Source organism: Anticarsia gemmatalis, chromosome 27, assembly GCF_050436995.1.
Source record: "Anticarsia gemmatalis isolate Benzon Research Colony breed Stoneville strain chromosome 27, ilAntGemm2 primary, whole genome shotgun sequence".
Classification (NCBI taxonomy): domain Eukaryota; kingdom Metazoa; phylum Arthropoda; class Insecta; order Lepidoptera; family Erebidae; genus Anticarsia; species Anticarsia gemmatalis.
In genome coordinates, this window is record NC_134771.1 from 3,764,632 (window position 1) to 3,785,439 (window position 20,808).

At 34.8% G+C, this 20,808-nt stretch overlaps 2 protein-coding genes across 4 annotated transcripts in view; both read right to left on the reverse strand.

Moving 5' to 3' along the window:
- The window catches only part of Lnpk (zinc-ribbon metal-binding protein lunapark), a 28,305-nt gene extending 13,434 nt beyond the window's left edge, over positions 1 to 14,871 (reverse strand). For all 3 annotated transcript variants that reach the window (XM_076132093.1, XM_076132094.1, XM_076132092.1), the window contains exons 1-3: positions 14,514 to 14,871; positions 1,943 to 2,178; positions 1,139 to 1,271 (exon numbers count right to left, since the gene is read on the reverse strand). In XM_076132093.1, the coding sequence (XP_075988208.1) occupies positions 1,139 to 1,271; positions 1,943 to 2,178; positions 14,514 to 14,540 (396 nt within the window). In that variant the 5' untranslated portion in view covers positions 14,541 to 14,871. The remainder of the gene's footprint in view (positions 1 to 1,138; positions 1,272 to 1,942; positions 2,179 to 14,513) is intronic.
- Positions 14,872 to 15,293: 422 nt separating this feature from the next.
- On the reverse strand, positions 15,294 to 20,378 carry LOC142984468 (thyroglobulin-like). The gene is made up of 9 exons (XM_076132089.1): positions 20,259 to 20,378; positions 19,197 to 19,326; positions 18,461 to 18,577; positions 17,695 to 17,830; positions 17,374 to 17,459; positions 16,868 to 17,080; positions 16,250 to 16,457; positions 15,727 to 15,812; positions 15,294 to 15,557 (listed from the first exon to the last, which is right to left on the reverse strand). Exons 1-9 carry the CDS (start codon positions 20,352 to 20,354, stop codon positions 15,364 to 15,366), a joined length of 1,266 nt encoding a protein of 421 aa, XP_075988204.1. The 5' UTR covers positions 20,355 to 20,378; the 3' UTR covers positions 15,294 to 15,363.
- Between the last annotated feature and the right edge of the window lie 430 nt (positions 20,379 to 20,808).

A 20,808-nucleotide genomic window follows, 5' to 3' on the forward strand; every position in this document is an offset into this window, starting at 1 on the left:
ATATCATCACGCTACGACTAATAGGAGCAGAGTACGAGTAAAAAATGTTACAAAATCGGGGAAAATCATGACCCATTTTCTCTTATGTGACGCAAGCGAAGTTGCGCGGGTCAGCTAATGCTCTATATTATCCGCTTATAAGTAAAGTGGAACATTGACATTCAAATTAACGAAGGTCAATAGATACCTACTTAACTTTAAAACTAATTTTGTAATAGACACCTTCATATAAAATGGTAATTCTAAACCAAATGTTGTGTAGCCTTGGTAGGTTACAATTACTTTATTTGTTGGTGCTATTTTAGTTTCGGTTGCTAATTAGCAGCTGGTAATTAGTTCATCTTTGGTGAATTTGTTCCATAGATGAGTAGCCCAAAGGAGGTATTAGTAATTTGGTATTTTAGGAAACAAAAGCAATCCATCTTTAGGCAAATTTTTTATCCTTGGTTTTTAAAAAATCGTCTACCTACAAGTTCTTCAAGTGACTAGGCTGAATGTTTGCTTGTGTTATATTATATTTTGAATGTTATATTATATTTATGATTTTTATTTATTTCTTATTGTCAGTATTAAAAGCCTTTCCCAATGACTTCAAGACTACTGTCTTCTGCTAGGCTCTGCCCTGAAGTGTTCGAAGCTTTGAACTTAAAAATACTTTGGGATAACCGTGTCCGGTATGTAGCGCAAAGTAATAATGCTTTGCAAGATACTTTTGAGGACCCGGGCGGAATAAACTCCCTTTTTCTAGCCGTAATTTTTCTGATGGTATATTTAATTTTAATACATACATATTAGGTCGGGGAAAAATCTTTTCGCATTATATAAAATCGAACTTGTAATAAAATCTCGTTGGCTTCAAGAATCACAAATGAGTAGGTACACGGTTCAATAGGTTTCTTTCAGTGAGCTCGTGAGGTACCCAAATATCGAGCTTTTTGCTATAGAGAAAAGATTTTATTACAAGTTCATATTTTACATACTATAATGCGAAAAGACTTTTCCCCCGACCTAATACATAAAATCACGCATTCTTCTTATAGGGGTAGGCAGAAACCAAGAAGAACGCCACCTGGTACGATCGTTACAAATTACCCTCGCCTTATTCACATCCTTCAACTTACTTAATTTAAATGCTTACCTTATAAGTCTCTGTGTTCATAACCTCTTCCAGAATCTTCTTCTTCTCTTCTCTCATCTTGCTAAGCTTGAGCCTGTTCTTGTTTAACGTCCAGTTGTAGTACCACGATATCGCTGACCTTAGGAAAATCACTCTGAAACAAAAATTATATGATTGAGATCATATTTTAACGAAACTTTTACTACTCGGAGATTAAAGGGTGTTTCCATACTCATATTACTAATCCAGAGCTTTGCATCTCTGATAGACAAAGTCAAAATGCCTTTTATTTATCTAAAAAAGACAATTCCCGCACTAAAAATTGCTCTTGTGTCGCGGGGACTTTTACAAGCAAACACCGGACACAAAGTACAACCAAACCCGAAACAATTATTTGTGGATCGCACAAATAATTGTTCCGTGTGGGAATCGAGCCCACGACCTCCCGACCCAATGGGAAGAGCTGCGTGGCGACCTAAACCACTGCGCCACGCAGGCAGTCTAGTCAGTATTGCACAGGTACGGAATCTGCGCTTGCGGCTCCAATAGACCGCAATATTATAAATGCAAAAGTTAGCTGTATATTTGTGTGTTACGCTTTCTTGCTCTTCTGGTACTTCGAAATTGATAACATACACACATACTTACATGAAAAATAGTAAAAGACACGTCAAACATAGGTTAAGCCATGTCGCCCTTTCGGGCTGCTTGAACAACTTTGACACTAGGTTGACCACTAACCATACGATAGATAGGTTATTTCTTAAACCTGCCTTAAGAACAGTGTCCAATAGAAATAAGCTCTAAAATTATGAAAATACTTACAAAACAGGCAAAACAAGCAGCGGCGAGGCATACAACAAAGAATGCAGCCAATGTTGACTCCTCCCCACGTACATATAGTAGTACAATATCGCGAACAGCACGTACAAGCCGACAGAGTACGCCATCACGTAGCCTATCACACGCTTGTGTGTTTGTTCCTTGTACTGCCCATCTCGTTCTATACCTTTGATATCGGTCTCTAAACGGTCTAGGATTTCTAAGGTGGTTTTCTTGCGCTGTGGAAGAAAAAACGTAACTTTTATTAGAATCCTACTAATATTATAAATGCGAAAGTTTGTGAGTATGTATGTATGGATGTTTGTTACTCTTTCACGCAAATAGTACTGATCCGATTACGAAGAAATTTGGTATGTAGGTAGCTGAAGACCCAGAATAACATACAGGCTTTTTATACCGGAGTTTCCGAGGGATAGGGATTTACACGGGAAGGGTTTCCACGCGGACGAAGTCGCGGGGGGCCTCTAGTCATATATATTAGACTCCTTTTTCCAACGAGTATAGGCAGGGACTACGTAATTAGGTACGATGCCAACAAACTTATTTTGCTTTATTCAGACCCATACATAATTATGTCACACAAACTCCTGCGAGTAAATAAGGAAAACAATATTTAGGAACTGATTGACGCCGTCGTTGGTATGACTCCATAACCCGCATTCTTGTATAATGTATCTTGTTTTTAATATTTTACTACTGATAAATTCTAAGCTGTAAGAAAATAGTGAAAAATTTAATGGAGCGAAAACTAAATCGAATACTTTTTAGACTAAAACAGATTTTTACCAAATATGAGACAATCAGCACAGGCAATTGAAACAAAAAAGTACCATAGGTTTAAAACTAAACCTACTCGATATCGAATGTTTATTTATATTATACAAAGTTATTTAGCAACAGGAACAAAGTATAGCTAGATAAAATTGGTGCTGAACGCGGAACTCTCTATAAGAACAAAGACAAAAGATTTTCTGCAGAACGAATATATCGAATACAGGTGCTCTGTAAATCGTTTGTGAATAGTTTATTGATTGCCGTCACAGTCTACTGGACGATCGGTACAATACTAGTGGCATTATTCAAATATCTGTAAATTGTATGTAAGGTGCAGTTAACAGGTATTTCCAGACTGAAAAACTGATGTTAGGACTCGTACTGGGAGTTATTTTAGTACCTATTGTTACCGTTATACCAGATCTCTCTTGAAGTAGTTAAGTGACTGTTATCTTGCCATTTTCAATATTCTAAACGTTTATAAACTTTCGCAACTTGTACACATAATATTATAAAGCAACGGGTCTTAAACCCGATTGAAAATTAAAGTTTAGGATACCTTATGTGAATTACATCGACCGTGGTTTCAATATTGTGTCTGTGATTACAGATAGATTGCTATTTTAGATTGTTAGATACATTAAAATTATCAATCAATAACTGATTTCTTTAGGATTTGTTCAACAAATCATCATCAGCCTAGCCTTTCTTCCAACTATGTTGGAGTCGCCTTCCAGTGTCACCAAATACAGCAACCAGTATTTTACATGGAGCGACTGCCTATCGGACCTCCACAACCCAGTTACCTGGGTTATAACACGTTACTCTTTTTAGTTGAATGACAAATCGTTACTTAAAAGAAAAAATAAATATTTTTTATTATAAAAATTGACATTTTATCGATATGTGTTATAGAAATCGAAGTAACGATAAACTGTAAGATAATACTTGCCTTTAATTAGTAAATAGTGAATAGAAAAGGCATTGAAAACGATCGTTAATTAACAACTACTTTTGTCTGATATTAAATGTGCCCTTTGCACCAAAAATACAAAGAAATTAATTCCCTACTTCCTTTCTTCCAACGCATTAAAATATCTGTCACGACTCCCTGCCAAAATATAGTACCTACAAGTCAGTATTGAGTAACCAAAAGAAACTTAAAATGCTAAGCACGTTTCGTCGAAACGGGTGGAATACTAAAACATTTGAAACATTATACTCGCAACCTACCTTTTCCAGACCTCGCACTTTTCTTGATTTATTCCCATCAATAACGTGAATAAACAACGGCTCAACATTTCCAAAAGATTTGATTTTTAAACCACATTTTCTCTTTATAAGACACAAAACGGAATTTTGATTTTTCATTTTTAAAAACTCAGATGCAATTTATATTTAAAAAAATACGTCCGACACACTCTAGGGCCTATGCATTTATGATATTATCATTGGGAGACCTTAACAAGAATACCAATGTCCTGACCGCAAAACAATCCGGGGATTCCCCTAGCTAACCACCACGATGTGTCTTGCGATTAAGTTAAAAATAGGAACGCGGGATATGTATTATAGTTAGGTAAGTCCCCTTTCGATCTGTTAATGTTGCCATATAAAAATGATGGGTAGAAATGTAAAAAATGACTGCTCGTTTTGTTTATAAGACAGATTTGTAGAACTAGAAGGACATGATTTTGATAAAAAGTTTATATGAAGAACATACATAACAGTGTAGAAAAGATTTTCATGCTCTGCATGCTATTATAATGATATTTATAACCGTGGAGAATATCTAAGATTTTTTTTAAAGAGTGCTTCAAGTGATGGTGAATCCCAACCCATACTTAGCTAAGCTAGCGTGTTGAGTTCATGGCCTACATCGTTTCCCCCTTTCGGTAAAAGACCAGTCCCCAAAATGAGACGTTGTTTTATTTTTTAAATCGCCTGTTTCACACAGAAGTAGGCAGAGATCACAAAACGGCACTTGCTACGATCCTTACAAACTTCTAAGACATGTTTCATAATCTATCGCTCCCAGCAACAGGTCGTTTTGTACTACACAACAAGTACAAACCAATTAAAGTTATTAATAATCGTGTTCTACTTAAAGTTTACGCACTCAGTTGAATAACCGACAAGGTTAAGACCTTGAACTTTAAAACCAGTTGACAACGTCTCCGGAATTTCAATAAATGATTACAACTACGAGTTTCGTACACTATCGCCAATTAAATTTAGTTTTGGTGAAAGGTGGTGAGATTATAATGACGATTCGCAAATAAGGTTTTTTTGTTAGGTACGTATACGTCAAATTGATTTTGACATATTATGTATATGGCATTCTTATGCATGTGCTAGGTTGAGTGTGTAATTTTCTCTCAAATCAAAATCATTACCCTGGATTAAAATTCTTCTTCAGTTTGATCCCGAACTTCGGATTGATTAGGTGAAAGGAAGAAAAAGTAATAGTAAGTTTTAATAATAATTTCTCTCGATTGGCAGCTGTTTGTTAGCCAGACTAATTCTATTGTTACTGATTTTTCAGCTTTCAGAAAGGTAAAATAGATAAACAGACGCTAAATACAGCTTATTATTTGGTAGAATTTGTAACGTTTAACAAGAACACATTTTTTTCCTCTCCAATTTACATTTACACAATTTCTATGTACCTAAAGGCATAAAAAAACCGTAAATTTCAATTATAACTATCTATTGCGTCGTTATTGTCATCGTTAGTCTACATTTTAGATCCCTTGCATCAAGTGCAAAGGGCGAGAAATTGCTATCTAGCATGAAAAAACAATATTTTATCAGCAATTTTATTGCTTCAAAATCCGTCAAATGTGTCCACATCAGCAAAAATACGAGATAGAAGTATTTTTCTTTTAGTTTTATCATAGTTTTTATCTATATTCCCACAGAAATCATCGGCGGTGTTGTAAAATTATCTTACGATATCAAAGTGACAGATAAAGTATCTATTACGTTTGTAGTATGTGGTTTCAAATTCTTGGGTATGTTGCCTTTTTGTTTAACTGTGAAGAATAATATCGTGGTAAAACTGGGAGTTTCTTTTTATTTCATTTCCTGTTTGTCTATACTATAAGAGCTTGGGCTAGGGTCAATTAGAGTGGTATAGTCTGACAATATAGTATAGAGCCTTCTATGTATTTTCTAAACAAAGTAACTTTATTGAACAGTCCAGCTACATAAGCCTAGTGTCACTGATATTGCCGCGAACCTTACATACAGCGAACAGAACTAAGTTGCAGTATAGATAGCGATTATTTTATTATGTATAAACCCTTTTACTGTCCTATTATAGGGCACAGGTCTTCTCCTGAAATGAAAATAGGGTCCAAGCCTGACTCCAAAGATTCGTAATGAGATAGAATTATAAAGTGATATAAAATAAAGAGTTATGAGATAAAATCACAAACATACATATTCTCTAAACCAAACATTTTAAATTCTCAAATGAATTAATGCGAAGAGTAATTTTGAATACAAGTTAAAACATGTTTTATTAAAAACGTTTGATATCATAAATTCTATGAAGCAGACGCTGATGTAATAAAGTATTAAATATTACGACACTTTTCAGATAAAAAATAACGTACTTAGTAAATATTTGAATTAGATTTAATATTAGAGAGACGTATTAGACGAAGACAAACTTGAAATAACTGAGGTTCTTTATTAAAGATCTTCGTTCGTTCTAGCTAGACCGCTCAAGGGAATACTGCCCAGAAAACATATAAATTTAGTTTTGCTGAAAGGTGGAGAGATAGTAAGACAATTTGCGAATGAGGTGTTTTAAGAGAGCACATGGTAGGTACCCAGTGATACGAAGACAAGCCTCTATCAGAAGTCTACGCAGGAGTTCCAAATTACTTGCATCAATTTTTTTCTCTTTAGGTATTAACGACTGCCTCGAAGTTATTGATGCTAATTAGATGGGACTCTTGGATTATAATAACGGGATTTGTACCACAAAAGAGCGATAATACGGTAGCCCATTTTTATCTTCAGACAACGCCATTTTTTTAATGTTTGTAATATTACATCCTCTGAAAAGTGCAACCCAAAATGTAACTTTGCATTGACTACAAGTATTATACAAATTCGCATAAAATAGGAGTCAACAAACTATAATATAATACTGTATAAAAATAAAAGATTTCTATTGTTCAGAAAATAGCCCTGTAGCTATGAGCAAGTGTATATAGTACAGATTACAGGAAAAGACTAGTAAATGCTAAAAATAAACATTATGTATCATTCATGCCCGATCTGTTTCGTTCGATTTATCCGCTATGAAGCGGTACGTAATCTCTATTATTTTAAGCTATGTTAAGCGCGGCTGGGTTTTTGATGGGTACCCAATAAATAGATGACGTAAAGGTAGGACTTATTTTTTTAATTTTAGCCGAGAAAACGTCTAGCTGAGTAAAAAAATGCAGATCTGTTTACTTTAAGAAGATTTTTTTCTACAGGAAGCTTGAAGAAAATTGAAGGGTAGTTTAAGGTTTGTGAGGGGTCCTGTTTACTCCAGTGCTGTAGCAGTAACGAAAAAATGAACTTAAAACGAAAAAAGCTTTTCAGTAAACTACTTTCTTCAACACAATATAATTAAAGGTAAGTCTAGTGTTGGGCTTTAAAATATCTGAACTACTGCTGAAAATTTTCAATTCAGCGGTCGTATACTAAAAAAAGCCAAATCTTTAGGCAGTTGGATCTCAAGATTCATATACACTACGATTATAGAGGCAGTTATCCACCAAAATGAGTAATGGAATTCGGCAGCTGCCCAATTTAAATAACTAACGAAAAGTAAAAGTTATTATGTAGAGTTCAAAGACTCCATTCAAATGTTGAACTGTGAGTTAAGTGTCTATTAAAATATTTGCAATTCGTGTCCACCGACCATGATAATCATATTTTTTGTTGAAATACTTCAGATTGAAAAATATATGGACATCAACCAAAAAGGGCGGCGGGCCAATATTTTTTTTTTTATCCCCTTTTTTTGTTATCTCATACGTTGTCGGCCTCTGCATTAACTACCTTTAAAAAACTCTTCGGTGGAAGCAACCTGATACCTTCTAGATCAGGCTTCGTAGTAACTACCAGCTAATAACGTTAGCAGTAAGGGTGATATAAAAAATCAACACAAACACACAATCACTTTCATGAAGAAAAGCAGTCTTACTTCTGCGTTTTCTTTACTTCCCCTAATAGATAAAATAACATAGCGTATTTTTGAAGATGGCATGTAGCCGGAATACTACGAGAAATATGTTCTGAAGCAGACGACATCCTTAGTAGAGACAAAATTTTACCGAAAAAATCGGAATTTGTAAGAATCTTGACAAAATTGAGTGCAAAGTCAGAAAACGTTCACTTTCCTTGAAAGTTTTGAAGTCTGCAATTACTGGAGCGTGTCAAATGGTACCACAATAAAACCATACAATAATAGACCTTACTACCCATATAATAAGAATCAAAATCAAAACTTTACAGAGCAAGTTATAACTGAATGTTTTTTTTTGGGAATTCGAAACTTTTTGTCCAAGTAATAAGGGTGTAATTACAATAACTGAAAAAGTTAAAGATAGTTTATGGAGTAACCATTTCGACAATAAAAGTGAAGGTTTTTATATCAATAATAACAATGTGATTCCTTTATTGTTAAAGAAATAAAATCTATGTATAACAAGATGTATGGATGTGAATGAAGCAAGGGAAGTTTATAAGGATTTCACCAAGTGGCGTACTTTGGCCTCTGCCTATTCCTATGGGAACAGCGTGATTTATTGAATATTAAATTTAATCTAATGATATAACATTACGCCTACATTTAAATTAGGGATTAAGCTGAACTGTATTTCACTTTAAAACACTAAAATTAAAAAAGACATTATTCTGCTCCCAAAATCGTGCAATCGTAAGTCTGTTTATTCTACTATTACGTCAAAACAGCTGACCAGGTTTTCATAAAACTCGCCAGTAATAAGTAACCATTAGATGCACAAAATCATCGACATCGGAACAAAAAAAAAAATTTACGCTAAAACATGAGCCAGCTGTCTAACTTAGATCATCAATTTTATTGAGTCATAATAACCAGTACTGTGTACGTAGGAGTTTTAAGTGAAAGTGCACAGTCTCAATGTATTGTATAGACACGACGAGAGGCGACCGGTAACCTGGGAAAAGTAGTTTCGATTTACCACCTACACTCATAGCCTAGCTAGCAAATAGATTTCTGTTAGGTTTATCAAACAATTTAGACTTGGAATTCATATTTTTTTGTGGTTAGTGGTCAAAAAAGTATAAAAGTCGTTCAAGCTAGTCGAAGGCCTTCGATATGTCTTAACGAGTGTCATCTCAATGACTTTCACCCTAGAGACAAAGTTATTCCAATATTCTGATGATTTAACTGTTATCTTAATGAATAGAAACAGTAATTACCTTTTTCGAAGGAAAGTAGGTAATACTTAGCTCGATTGCAAGCGACCATACATGGAGTGTCTTTAGCATAGCTATTTCCCCCTCAATGTAACCTGCAAAACTTACGATTTTACGAACGAAGCAACCATTTTGCCGAATATGCCAATTACTATTAACTTACATACCAAACAGTTGTATGATTAAATACGATTTGTCTAATCATCGAACGCAAATACGGAAAATTAATGCAGCGGTAGACAGGAAAGTCTAATAACGAGTATAATGCACGTAAGTCTACAATTTTTACATACAATCTATACTAATAATATAAAGCTGAAGAGTTTGTTTGTTTGTTTGAATGCGCTAATCTCAGGAACTACTGGTCCCATTTGAAAAACTCTTTCAGTGTTAGATAGCCCATTTATCGAGGAAGGCTATAGGCTATATATCATCACGCTACGACCAATAGGAGCAGAGTACCAGTAAAAAACGTTACAAAAGCGGGGAAAATTACGACCCATTCTCTCTTATGTGACGCAAGCGAAGTTGCGCGGGTCAGCTAGTATTTCAATTATTAGCTTAAATCCATGCCAGTGCCTTCTTGCCTAGTAACAGTGGAAAAAACCGCAGTAATATTTATTCGAGCATCAAATATCATGGTGGATGCACTCACGGACACTCACGGTAAATTGTGCACGGAATAAAATGCATTTTGCTAACCACGGTCGGTGACCCTGTTAGTGAACCGAGTAGCTAGTTTAGATAATGTTCCTTATAGAAACAGGTTCAGTACCTGTGTTAGAGCTAGCTATTGTATTGTAATGATCCCTACTATTCCCTAGGGAGTGGTGGCGTATCATTAGAGAACATAGTTCAAGTGCTGAATAATCTTTAAGAACCCGTGGTTAGATTTCTGGATCCACGTGGTAATAAACTAGAAATTTTCAGATACAATAGTTCAAATTAGAGTGCGGAACAATTAAAGAACTTTTATTTGACTTACTTTGAATGGCATAACAAGCGTATCGTTTTAGCGACTGAAGGGTAGAGCTTATAGGACATTGTATACCTAAATCTAGATACTTACTGAAGAGAATTACAAAGAAAAAGATACTAAGTCCCGAACCCACACTTCGCTATCGAGGTGAACACATGAACTTTCATTACGAGTGAAGACCCAGTACATCAATAACGAGTTAAACTTATTTTATTGCCTAGTTTCGTATGTATAATGTAACAATAAGAATGGTTGATACAAGGGTCACGATGGTCCCAATTTTAGCAGACTAAGTACAAGTTCATTTTCTTATCCTAAAGATCCGATTCACTACTGATTAAAACTACGACCTGAATTCACACCAGGGACTAATAAAGGCAGGAACAAAGGTACATATATGTAAGTATACATACAATATGTCATTGAAATCATACCGTGTGTAATATCATACATTATTGGTCCAACACACCTACGCAGTTAGCTATGAGGTCACAATGATTCATGTTGATTCTATCTGATGTATAAGGGAATGCAGTCATTTATGCACTTTTGTTATTAGTAGATATTAGAAACTATCGTGGCTGACAGCTGTTTTACTTTAAATTTTGATGAAATAGGATGAGGTACCCTTATAAAACTTGGGGCAATACTTATTTGTCTTTTAAATTGATATGGTAAGATCTTCGAGACTCGCCGAAAACAGGATATATTGATGGATCGAAGATGTACGAGTTTATAACGGATTCATCGCATTTTAATATAGATAGATAGGTTAGTAAAATATAAGGTGGGAGCTATTAGGACGTTTTTGATTCAGATTTTACTATAAGACTTAAAACTTCTACGTCTATTGTTTGCCTTGGATAATCTTTTTGTAAAGACTTTCGTCGCCTTAGGCCCCATACAAAGTGAACAAATATGATTGGAACGAAAAGGCATGGAACGGCGCGGCGTCTCTATATCTACCAAAAGTTTTTTAAAGATATTTTTGCGCCTTCTAAGTGAATGGAGTATTGTATCATATAATTATTTTAGTAGCATCGGCCATGAACCAACAGAAAAATCTAGCTATTTTCTTCATAATCTTGGAGATCAGATCACAATCAGCGAAATACGATAACGGCTAAAGGTTAAAATATCGTCTTCCAAGCTATTAAGTAACGTGTTATTGAATTCATTTCAGTACAAAACCTTGGCTTTCAATACTGTTGGAGTTTATCAATATTCAACAATAAATAAATATGTGTGGAACAATGCGAGTATTGTTCATTACGATGTTAATATGCATTGTTTTCGATAACTAACTGAAATAAGGTTGCCGTTATTATCGCATTTCTTTAATTAAATTCTTTACTGGGCATGGGTCTCTTTCACAAATGAGAAAGGTCTTGAAGTTCAGTGGGCTTGCAAAGTGGAGACCTTACATTCCTTCCATAGACCTTCGAGTCCGCTAAACTGGCCAATTAGAATCTTTGCGTTAAAACTGAACAAATTCCAGAACTGTTTTATAGACCTCTCGGGCTTGCAAGCAGCGTCTTAGATCCACCGAGCTAACCAAGCGGCGACTTCCTATGCAGTCCTTCAGGAACTGTATAAAAAACTCTTAAGGTTTATTGAGAGGTTCGAGTCTACGAAGCTGAACAGGGACTTTTTATTCCTTACAGAACTGTTAAAGATCCTCGGACATGCAAGCTTTCATCACATTTTCCTTCACTGTCTACACTGTCACTTGTCCTAAGTGGCCATTATTCCTTACACCTACTTAAGTTTGAAAAACCATAGGTATATCGTCTCGTGTTTGAAGCTACAACCATAATGATCAATTAACACTCTCCACCATTGAAATGTTAATGAACATTTAATGTTGAAATAGCTACCAACATTTTCCGTAATGAGTAAAGATTCTTAGGTAATATCGCCAACCCTACTCTAAACTTCAATATGAATATTAATATAAAGTATAAAATTAAATATCCATTTAACTGCACAATATCATTGAAGAATCGTTTCAGACTGAGAAATTGTAATTTTAAAGAACATATTAAAATCATTTTAAATGAGAATTACAGACCATTCAACTCTGAATAATATTGATTACAAGCCTTTGTCACAAACTCCATCATATGGACTATAGTCATACAGCTTATGTTATATCAGGAACAAAACCATAGGCCTAAGCTATGTCTTACCCCCGGTGTCTAAGTACATTTAGCAGTAGTTTATCTATTTAATAGCATTTTTGTATATGAGTTTTAACGCCATTGAATAGATAAACCACTGTTAAGTTTACCTCGGAAACCGGGGGTTATTCTGGTAGATGAGTTAGAACACTGCCAAGTTTCGTCAAAGTTTCGCATTTATAATATTAGTATAGATAAATATATAGAACTAAATAAAAAGTTTATCTTTCCGTCTAATAGTCAAGGACAATTTCAACACATTTCCTGAGATGAGATAAGAGACTTCAACCAAACATAGCATTTCATGACAGAATATTGTCTATGTTAAGGCACATCTACAAAAATGACTCACTAATCAACTATTTAGACCAATAATAAAATTACCTAGAACCCATTTTGGCAGGATATGGCACAAAACATATTTTTTGTGTTTGAACTTAAAAAAAACCCTTTAGTCAGCAGTGGGACACTCACATATAAATAATTTTATAATGAAATCTGGCCAAAAGGTAACTTATGGCAGCTAAACGAATATTCATTAGTATCTCTCGAAATTTATCGTTTCCTAACAGTGTCTATCTATATATCTTAGTCCACAAGATATAGCCTATGACAGACAGAAGAGTGTAAAAAAGGTCTTACTGCAAACACATCCAAATGCAGCTAAGCCAAACTACCAAGAAAATATCTCCTGTTTTGCTATTCATTTTCTATTCAACAATGAACAATAGAGCACCTGACAAAACAGAAACAATAAACAAATGTAAACATCTTTTCACAGGTGTAGTTTGCAGATCACTGGACACAATGAACTATTTCATAGACATGTGAGTTTAGCAAGGTGGTTAAAAAAAGTTTAGTATTCTTTTTTTCTTAATAAAATAAATTGTTGACGCAAATGTCTTTTTTTTTAATTGTGATGAGGTGTTTTTTGGGCATTGGAATGGTTTTGTCATTGAAATAAGTGATATTTTAAAAATTTATTTTTCAGATTTGTGAATTCAAAAAGAAGTTGGTGGGTTTGGGATATTGAGTTTATAAAAAGCAGTGTGATGTTGTCTTTGCATATGGAATAAAGTAAAATAGGTACCTATTTGTTTTGTGAATAAGAAAAATGTATCAGACTCTATTTCAGCACACTTAAGTCCAATTCTCTCTTCTCTTTCAAATGATAGTAATGTGTTAAATAAATAAAGAAAAAATAGTTCAATGCTGATTAATATTGCATATTCCTGATTTATATTGTAGTGCAAAACTAAGAAAAAATATGATTTAATAATAGTTCTAATAAGAGTTTTTATTGAATATTAATTATATATTATGATTAAAACAATAGAAAATATATTATTTGTATAATAACATCTGAATGAGATAAAATATTGCAGCTAACTTTGTTGCCAAAAAGCCTGGTGGCAAATTATTATGAAAGTAGGTATTTTCTAGAAAAAAACTGTGATCAAAGTGAGTGAAAGTTTACTATGACATTGATTGCTTTTCAGTTATTTTCATAGAAAGAGTTATGCTTTTATAAACTGTTTTACTTTATTTTATGCAACAAATGTAAATTTGTATAAATAAAAACTTTAAAAATTTAATACCGAAGCTTGTTGAATAACTTGCTAAAACTTAATAATTATTTATGAGAAAAAGTTATCATATAACTTTTCTTTGAGAAGTTATATGAGAAATATGGCTATAGTCATTTCATTATACAGAAGTTACGTTGGTGTAAAGTTCAATCTATTATAATTATTATCTGAATATTAATCAAAGATATTTAAACAAAGCAAAATAAGATAATCATGACTTTAAAAACTTTTTTAGAGCTGTAGAGATGGAGGCAAAGATAATTCACATTCTCCCAGCAGATTATAATTTTAGCCTGTGCATTTAAATTTAAATTACGAACTGGCAGCTGGGATATGCTCATAGACAATTTTATTAAAATAAGAAAGGAATGACGAAAAAGGGGGCTAAGGGAATATTACGTACAGGTAAGATTAGGGCACTGATTAGGCCCATTTATAAAATCATCAGGTCAAGAACACAGATTTGAATTGCCGCCAACTGAATATTCGAAACGTATCGAAATAGTTTTGGCTCTATTACAAAACATATGTAAAAATCAATCATAATGAAAAATACTTACGCGAATTCTGGATATGATGAGACCCATCTTGTCGACTTTATAACTTCAGATATCGAGTATAAATATTGTAGAACACTTTAAACACTTAACACAGCCTTGTTTTAGCGTTTTTAGTTGCTAAAAATAAGTTTGGCATAACCAGACGATAGCTGATGACGACTGTATTATAACCTATAACGCCGATTCGGGAACATTACAAAAATATAAAATGTATTTATTCGGCTAGGTTTTATAACAACAAATCACATATCCACTATCTTTTTTCGATTCAATATAATTCACAAAATTCACCACCGATTGCCGAACTTCTGGACAAACACGAAAAAAAACATTTACTTTCGATAATCATCCACAGACGCAAAATATCTTGTGGATGTGATGTCATGTCATGTCAGTCAGTTGTTTGAAATGTGAAAGTACAATCGGAAAACCTTTGTACCTACTTTTTATCGAAATATAATTTTATTGAAATGTTTTAGTTCGCTAACATTATAGACATTCTAAAGTTGAGACGTCGAGCGTCACAATACTACAATGCAAGTAAATTGTATTATCTGATAAGAATCCGATAAGGCATATTCAAAGGCAAGAATGAATCGCTTACTTCTTTGTTCTGTTTTATTGTTTAAATAATAAAGGTTATTTAATGCATTGAATCAAAATAATAATAAAACTGCATATAGACTTTTAAAAATAAAACCAGAGGCCTTTCGTAACGTGTAAGAGGGTGTTTAAAAGTATACCAGACCAATCTTAGGGTTGTAAGTGTTAAAAAATTGGTTCAGATAAAAAAAACTTTTATTGTGATTATTTAGAATAAGTTTTACAACACAGGAACCACGAATTTAAATTAACAAGTTTTCCAGTCAAATGTAAAACAAGACAACGTATTAACACTGGCCGATTCTTGAACCGTCTGCCTGCCATCGGAGTCAACGCACCGACACATGCCTCGTCGACATTGTATTGGTCTGAAATTGCCGTTTTTACAACACACTGGCTTTTCCTTCGATGCTCCCATATGGTATGAAGTAACTGCACATTCTGGAACAAGAAAACAAGTTGAGTTTTTTTACTATTCCGTTAACAAAGAACTTAACGCATTTCAGCTGCTAAAAAGGGTCTTTTTAAAACCTGTATTAATTCACACAAACATTTTAAAGGAAATTAGTACATACGACATTTTTCAGCATATTTTATAAGTTTTACTTACTACAATCCATTTTGTCAAAAGCATCAGTTCCCGGCAAAGCTTCATAATCTCCTATTTGTCGACCACGATCATCAATGCAGACTTTCCTGAATAAAGTGAAATAAAACTATTATAACCTAAATGGCAATTAATAATGATGTCCTTCTGACCGATATTTCGGAGCTAGGGCGGCCAGTTTAATTGGAACTAGTCAATTTTTCAGGACTATAATGTAAAAATGTATGCACAATACACAGGTACACTCTCTATTCCTTCATTATCTTAGCTCAGTGGGATGGATAAGCCAACACAACTAATGAGGGATAAGGCACGGGACCGACGCCTTTACCGAGGCACGGAGGTCTACGATCTCAACTTCCGAACTCCGGGCAATATCTGAGAAATTCTTAATAAAAAAACTACAAAAATACTTTTTGGCTCGACCCAAGCTTCGAACGTGAACCGAGACCAAGAATTCACAAGCTATGAAACTGGACTACAATGTTCACGCTTAACGATTGATCAGCACAGCTTTGTTACTTACGACCCAGTCCTAGTCAAAGCGCTTCTCCCAAAAGTGCCATCAGGGTAACATTCAGTGAATCCACCGCCGTAGTCAACATTATAGCCGTCCTTCACACTCTGCTCGACTAACTCTATCTTGTCTTTCAAGTCTTTGAGGCAAGGACTCGTGTAGTTGTAGGGCGGCTTCCCTTCACTATAGATGGGAAAGAGATCCAAATTGCGGTTGTCTGAAATTGAGAAAATAGATTATTCTCCTTTTACAATTAAGGTAGATTATTATGAGTCTACTTTTTGAGCCAGTTTTCGACCAATGGCAATTGCAGAAGCTATTAGAGTAGGCCGATTTAGTTGCAGCTTGAAAAACACTCACACTCCATCATCCACCACAAAAGTACGGTATTGAAACCTAAAAGCTTGTGAAACCAGCGTCCGTGATATGGTTCTTGGAACGCAATGCGTGAGCTGACAATGGTGTTGTCAAATATATTTTCTGAACCATAATTTTGCTTGTTCCCGTTGAAACCATAAAACCATTTATTAGCTCGAAATGCTAGTACTTAGGTGTGACATTTATATTATTATTATCCATTAATACATCCAGTTTAATAACATCCCATAAAAATACATCAATACTCACAACACTCCAACGTAGTAATAGGATGTTCATCAAGATTTATACTCTTAACTCCGTCTTGTACGAGACCAGTAGTAGGATCCACGCAGTAACACGTCCTGTCTATACACTGTACAGGGTTGAAGTTCCCATCAGACGTGCAGCGAGGACCGATGACTGGCAGTCTCAGGCCAGAGGATAAAGATTTCTTAATCTTTTCGTGGAAACGGGAGCAGCCTGGGAAAATGAATGTTGTTGAGAAAAATATGAAAATGGCATCGCTGTATTAGGACTAAATGGCGTCCTACTGTAGTACTACACACTTACTAGACTGTAGAAGTGTCTTTACGTACACTCACTAGACTTCAGTCGTATAAAAGCCAGAAAATCAATGCGGCCATAATAGATTTTGCATAAATAAATGGCCATAATAACAAGGCCATCTTTATGACGTTTTTTCTGTTAGCAACTCAGAGACGACTTATTGGATCATTTCAAGTTTAGAGAAATAAAATCCCAAAGATACTAACCACACTGCATATGCCGTATTGTATTTGACCCAAGATACAGAGATTCACCAAATATCCTATGACCTTCCTCTGATTGACAGAAACAACTGAAACAAAAAACAAAGAAAATTCTTAACAAATAACAACTCAAAACGCCATACAAAATAACGCGAAATGTTGCAGATTAGCAACTTAATGCTATCACTTTTTTCACAGGCGCTTTTACTTTTTTCAACAGAAACTGAGTCGTTGGAATAAGAATTATTGTTAAAGTCTTTGTGTTACATTTATATAATTGGATTAAACTATATTTTTAATTAAAATCTTTCCTTATATACTCACGTATGTGCAGGTATACATTCAATGGGTGCATGTCTTCCCTTGCCGTCGCACATAGGGCGGTGTTCCATCGCTCCGACCTCTCCCCTCGCTTCTCTGGCGTCGTATTCATCTTGTAGAGTGTGGCAGGCCGATGTCACTGGAAATAAGAGTTAAACCGTATATGTATAAATATCGTTCATCCGGGGCGACAGTGACTTAAATGCAAAAACAACGAAAATTAGTTAATTATACCAAAATCATCCTTTATTCAATCCCCGTCGTTGGAAGTGAAAAAATTCTCGCTAAAGTGCAAAAGGTCGTAGAAATATTCAATTTTTGGCGCGCGAATACTGGGCGACAACATGGAATATTAAAAAAACGGTGTTTTATATTAAAGGTTAAGACTCTTAACCCTTTTTGATGCAATTCAAGATTGCAATTTTATGACTTTATTCGACTTTTGAAGATTGACAAATAGACTTCCGAAAAGAAACCAACTCATCTAACGCCTGTAGTGTGTTATACACAGGAAGAGTACAACTCACACGCTCTGCGTATGCTATAAACTAATGAGTAAGTACCTAAGTTGTTAATGCGTGCAAGAACATGTTAAAAATCTTAAATATTGGAATTCAATAGAAATGAATCGTTTAATTTTTGCCGACTACAAAAACTAAGTGTGTGTCGCGAGTAATTGGGCACCAACAAGAGTAAAACAGCCAAAAAGCTAATTTTTCACCAAGTTCTGTCCGACGGGAATGTTAATAAGAGGGTGAAAGCCACTTACTCCTAGTACACCTGGTCTCTCCATCAGTTTTATCCACAGCGCAGGTAAGGCCGTCGCCACAGCGTCCTATGGTGGTACCCAAGCCGGGACCTCCCACACTGCAGTGTTCGCCTTGAACTGGAAACAGGATTGATTTGATTACCACAGGACCCACAGGTCTACCTATACCGTTGCAGTAGTTTTATAAAGATGCTGAACTGTAAAAATCAATGAGAACTCTCGAGACAAAATCCTACTAATATTATAAATGCGAAAGCTCGTGAGTAAGTGTGTATGTATGGATGTTTGTTATTCTTTCACGCAAATACTACAGAATCGATTACAATGAAATTACTTTTTGCCCGGTCCTTTACTTACTATCTACTAAATAACTTGTAACTAAGAGAAGATTCTTAATTATAATAAGTATGTTTTTAATCAATCGTAGTACTATTTACCTACCTCATATTCCAAAGCAACCGCTTCAAAATCTGTGTTATATAATTAATAGTCAAGGTAGTTGGTTTATAAATTACAATCAATAGCCTTCGTTTTATACCTCAACAAGACAAGTAAGTCATAAAAAAGTATTTTAATTATATTGGATCAAAATGCACACAGCGTTTTTGTGTGTAAAAAGAGCTACGTTTCTTATCACTCCAACACACACAACACACGATTTAACAGTCTAAAGATTGATTAAGAATTGACTACATGAACATAAATACATTAAATACTAATTAAATATCAATATTACCAAAGAACCGCAAGCAGTAGTCACAGCAATTACAAATAGTCGGTGATGGCAGCTCTATGCCTGAATGTGTTGCATTATTGATGCTGCAGTGTATCGCTGTAGCCGCACACCCTGTCTCTAATACGAACGTCTGTAAACAAGCAATGTATTAGGCCGGGGAAAAAGTCTTTTCGCAGTATAGTATTTATAAACTTGTAATAAAATCTCTTTGGCTTCAAGAGTCACAAATGAGTCCACGGTTCATTAGGTTTCTTTCAGTGAGCTCGTGAGGTACCCAAATATCGAACTTTGTTGTGTACTGAAAAGATTTTATTGCAAGTTTTTAAAAATACTTTTTCCACGACCTAATATGTAAGCGCCCATAGCCAGTTGCGCTCACCGGTCGGTGAACTATCTGTGGGTTAAGCAACCCTTGGCGCCGTCATTCCATAGATGGGTGACCGCATTGTGGTATTTGATTTGTCTACGTGCCTCGGAAGGCTCGTCAAAAGTCGGTTCTGGTTGTTGTCAATTAAGATAACAGTCGTTCGAACCCATGGCCAGGAATCGAACCCATGGCCTCTCGATGCAATGATAAAGGCTTGGCAACCATCTGATTCTTATCCACTGCGCCACGGAAGCCGTCTAGGCCGCCTAAGCACTATAAAATATGTATCTTTGTTGCCCTTTCATGATAAAATTCCTGAACGGATCCTACTGAAATTTGGTACACTGATAGCTTGCAATCGGAATTCACAAAAGACACTATTTAACTTTTCACGCGGACTAAGACATAGGCAGTACCTACTTTACCTAACTAATAATAAACAAAATATGGCTAGTTAGAAAAACACTGTTTAAATTTATGAAGATTATTATGAAGATTTAGTTACTTGCACAATAAAGGTCGACCATAATTAGTAGAAATTGAACATTTCACAATTTAATTAAACAAAAGACGACTCACGAGATAAAAATCTATAATTTGACAATTAAATTATGCAAACGTTTTTGTTTCGATCAATAATTCACTTTTACTTCGCCATTCTTATTAATATTAAACATTAAATTAAAATTACTTACTCTACAATAATTAGCATCGCACAACAAACTAGTATTTTCAACGTAATTAAATAAACAAATAAATAAAATAAACACAAAACATTTGGCCGACGCCATTTTGTGGCGCGTTGCAAACACTGATTTGACTTACATTTTATCAGCTATTAATTATCAAGATTATCTTTTAAATATGACGATATATTGATAATAATGCTTTGTGATTCATTGCGAAAACCTTTCCTTAGAAATACCAAAATACTCTAAATATCCGCTCTATGTACCTACATACATATACCTACCTATCATATCACGCCTGTTATAACCGAAGGTTTAGACAGAGGTGTACAAAATACACTTAATATTTGCCATTAACGAGCCTATTTCCATATACCGGGCACATTTCCAAATTCCGAGCTACTATTGAGAAATATTTTCGTAAAGAAAATAGAAAAGAACCTTAACTCGGCTCCGATATCGAACCCGAGACCACATTACCCGCAGGCTTAACTTCAAAGATCTTTTTAACTGTGGTTTTCAGTAGTCAGAAGCTTGAAAGTCTGACAAATAGTCT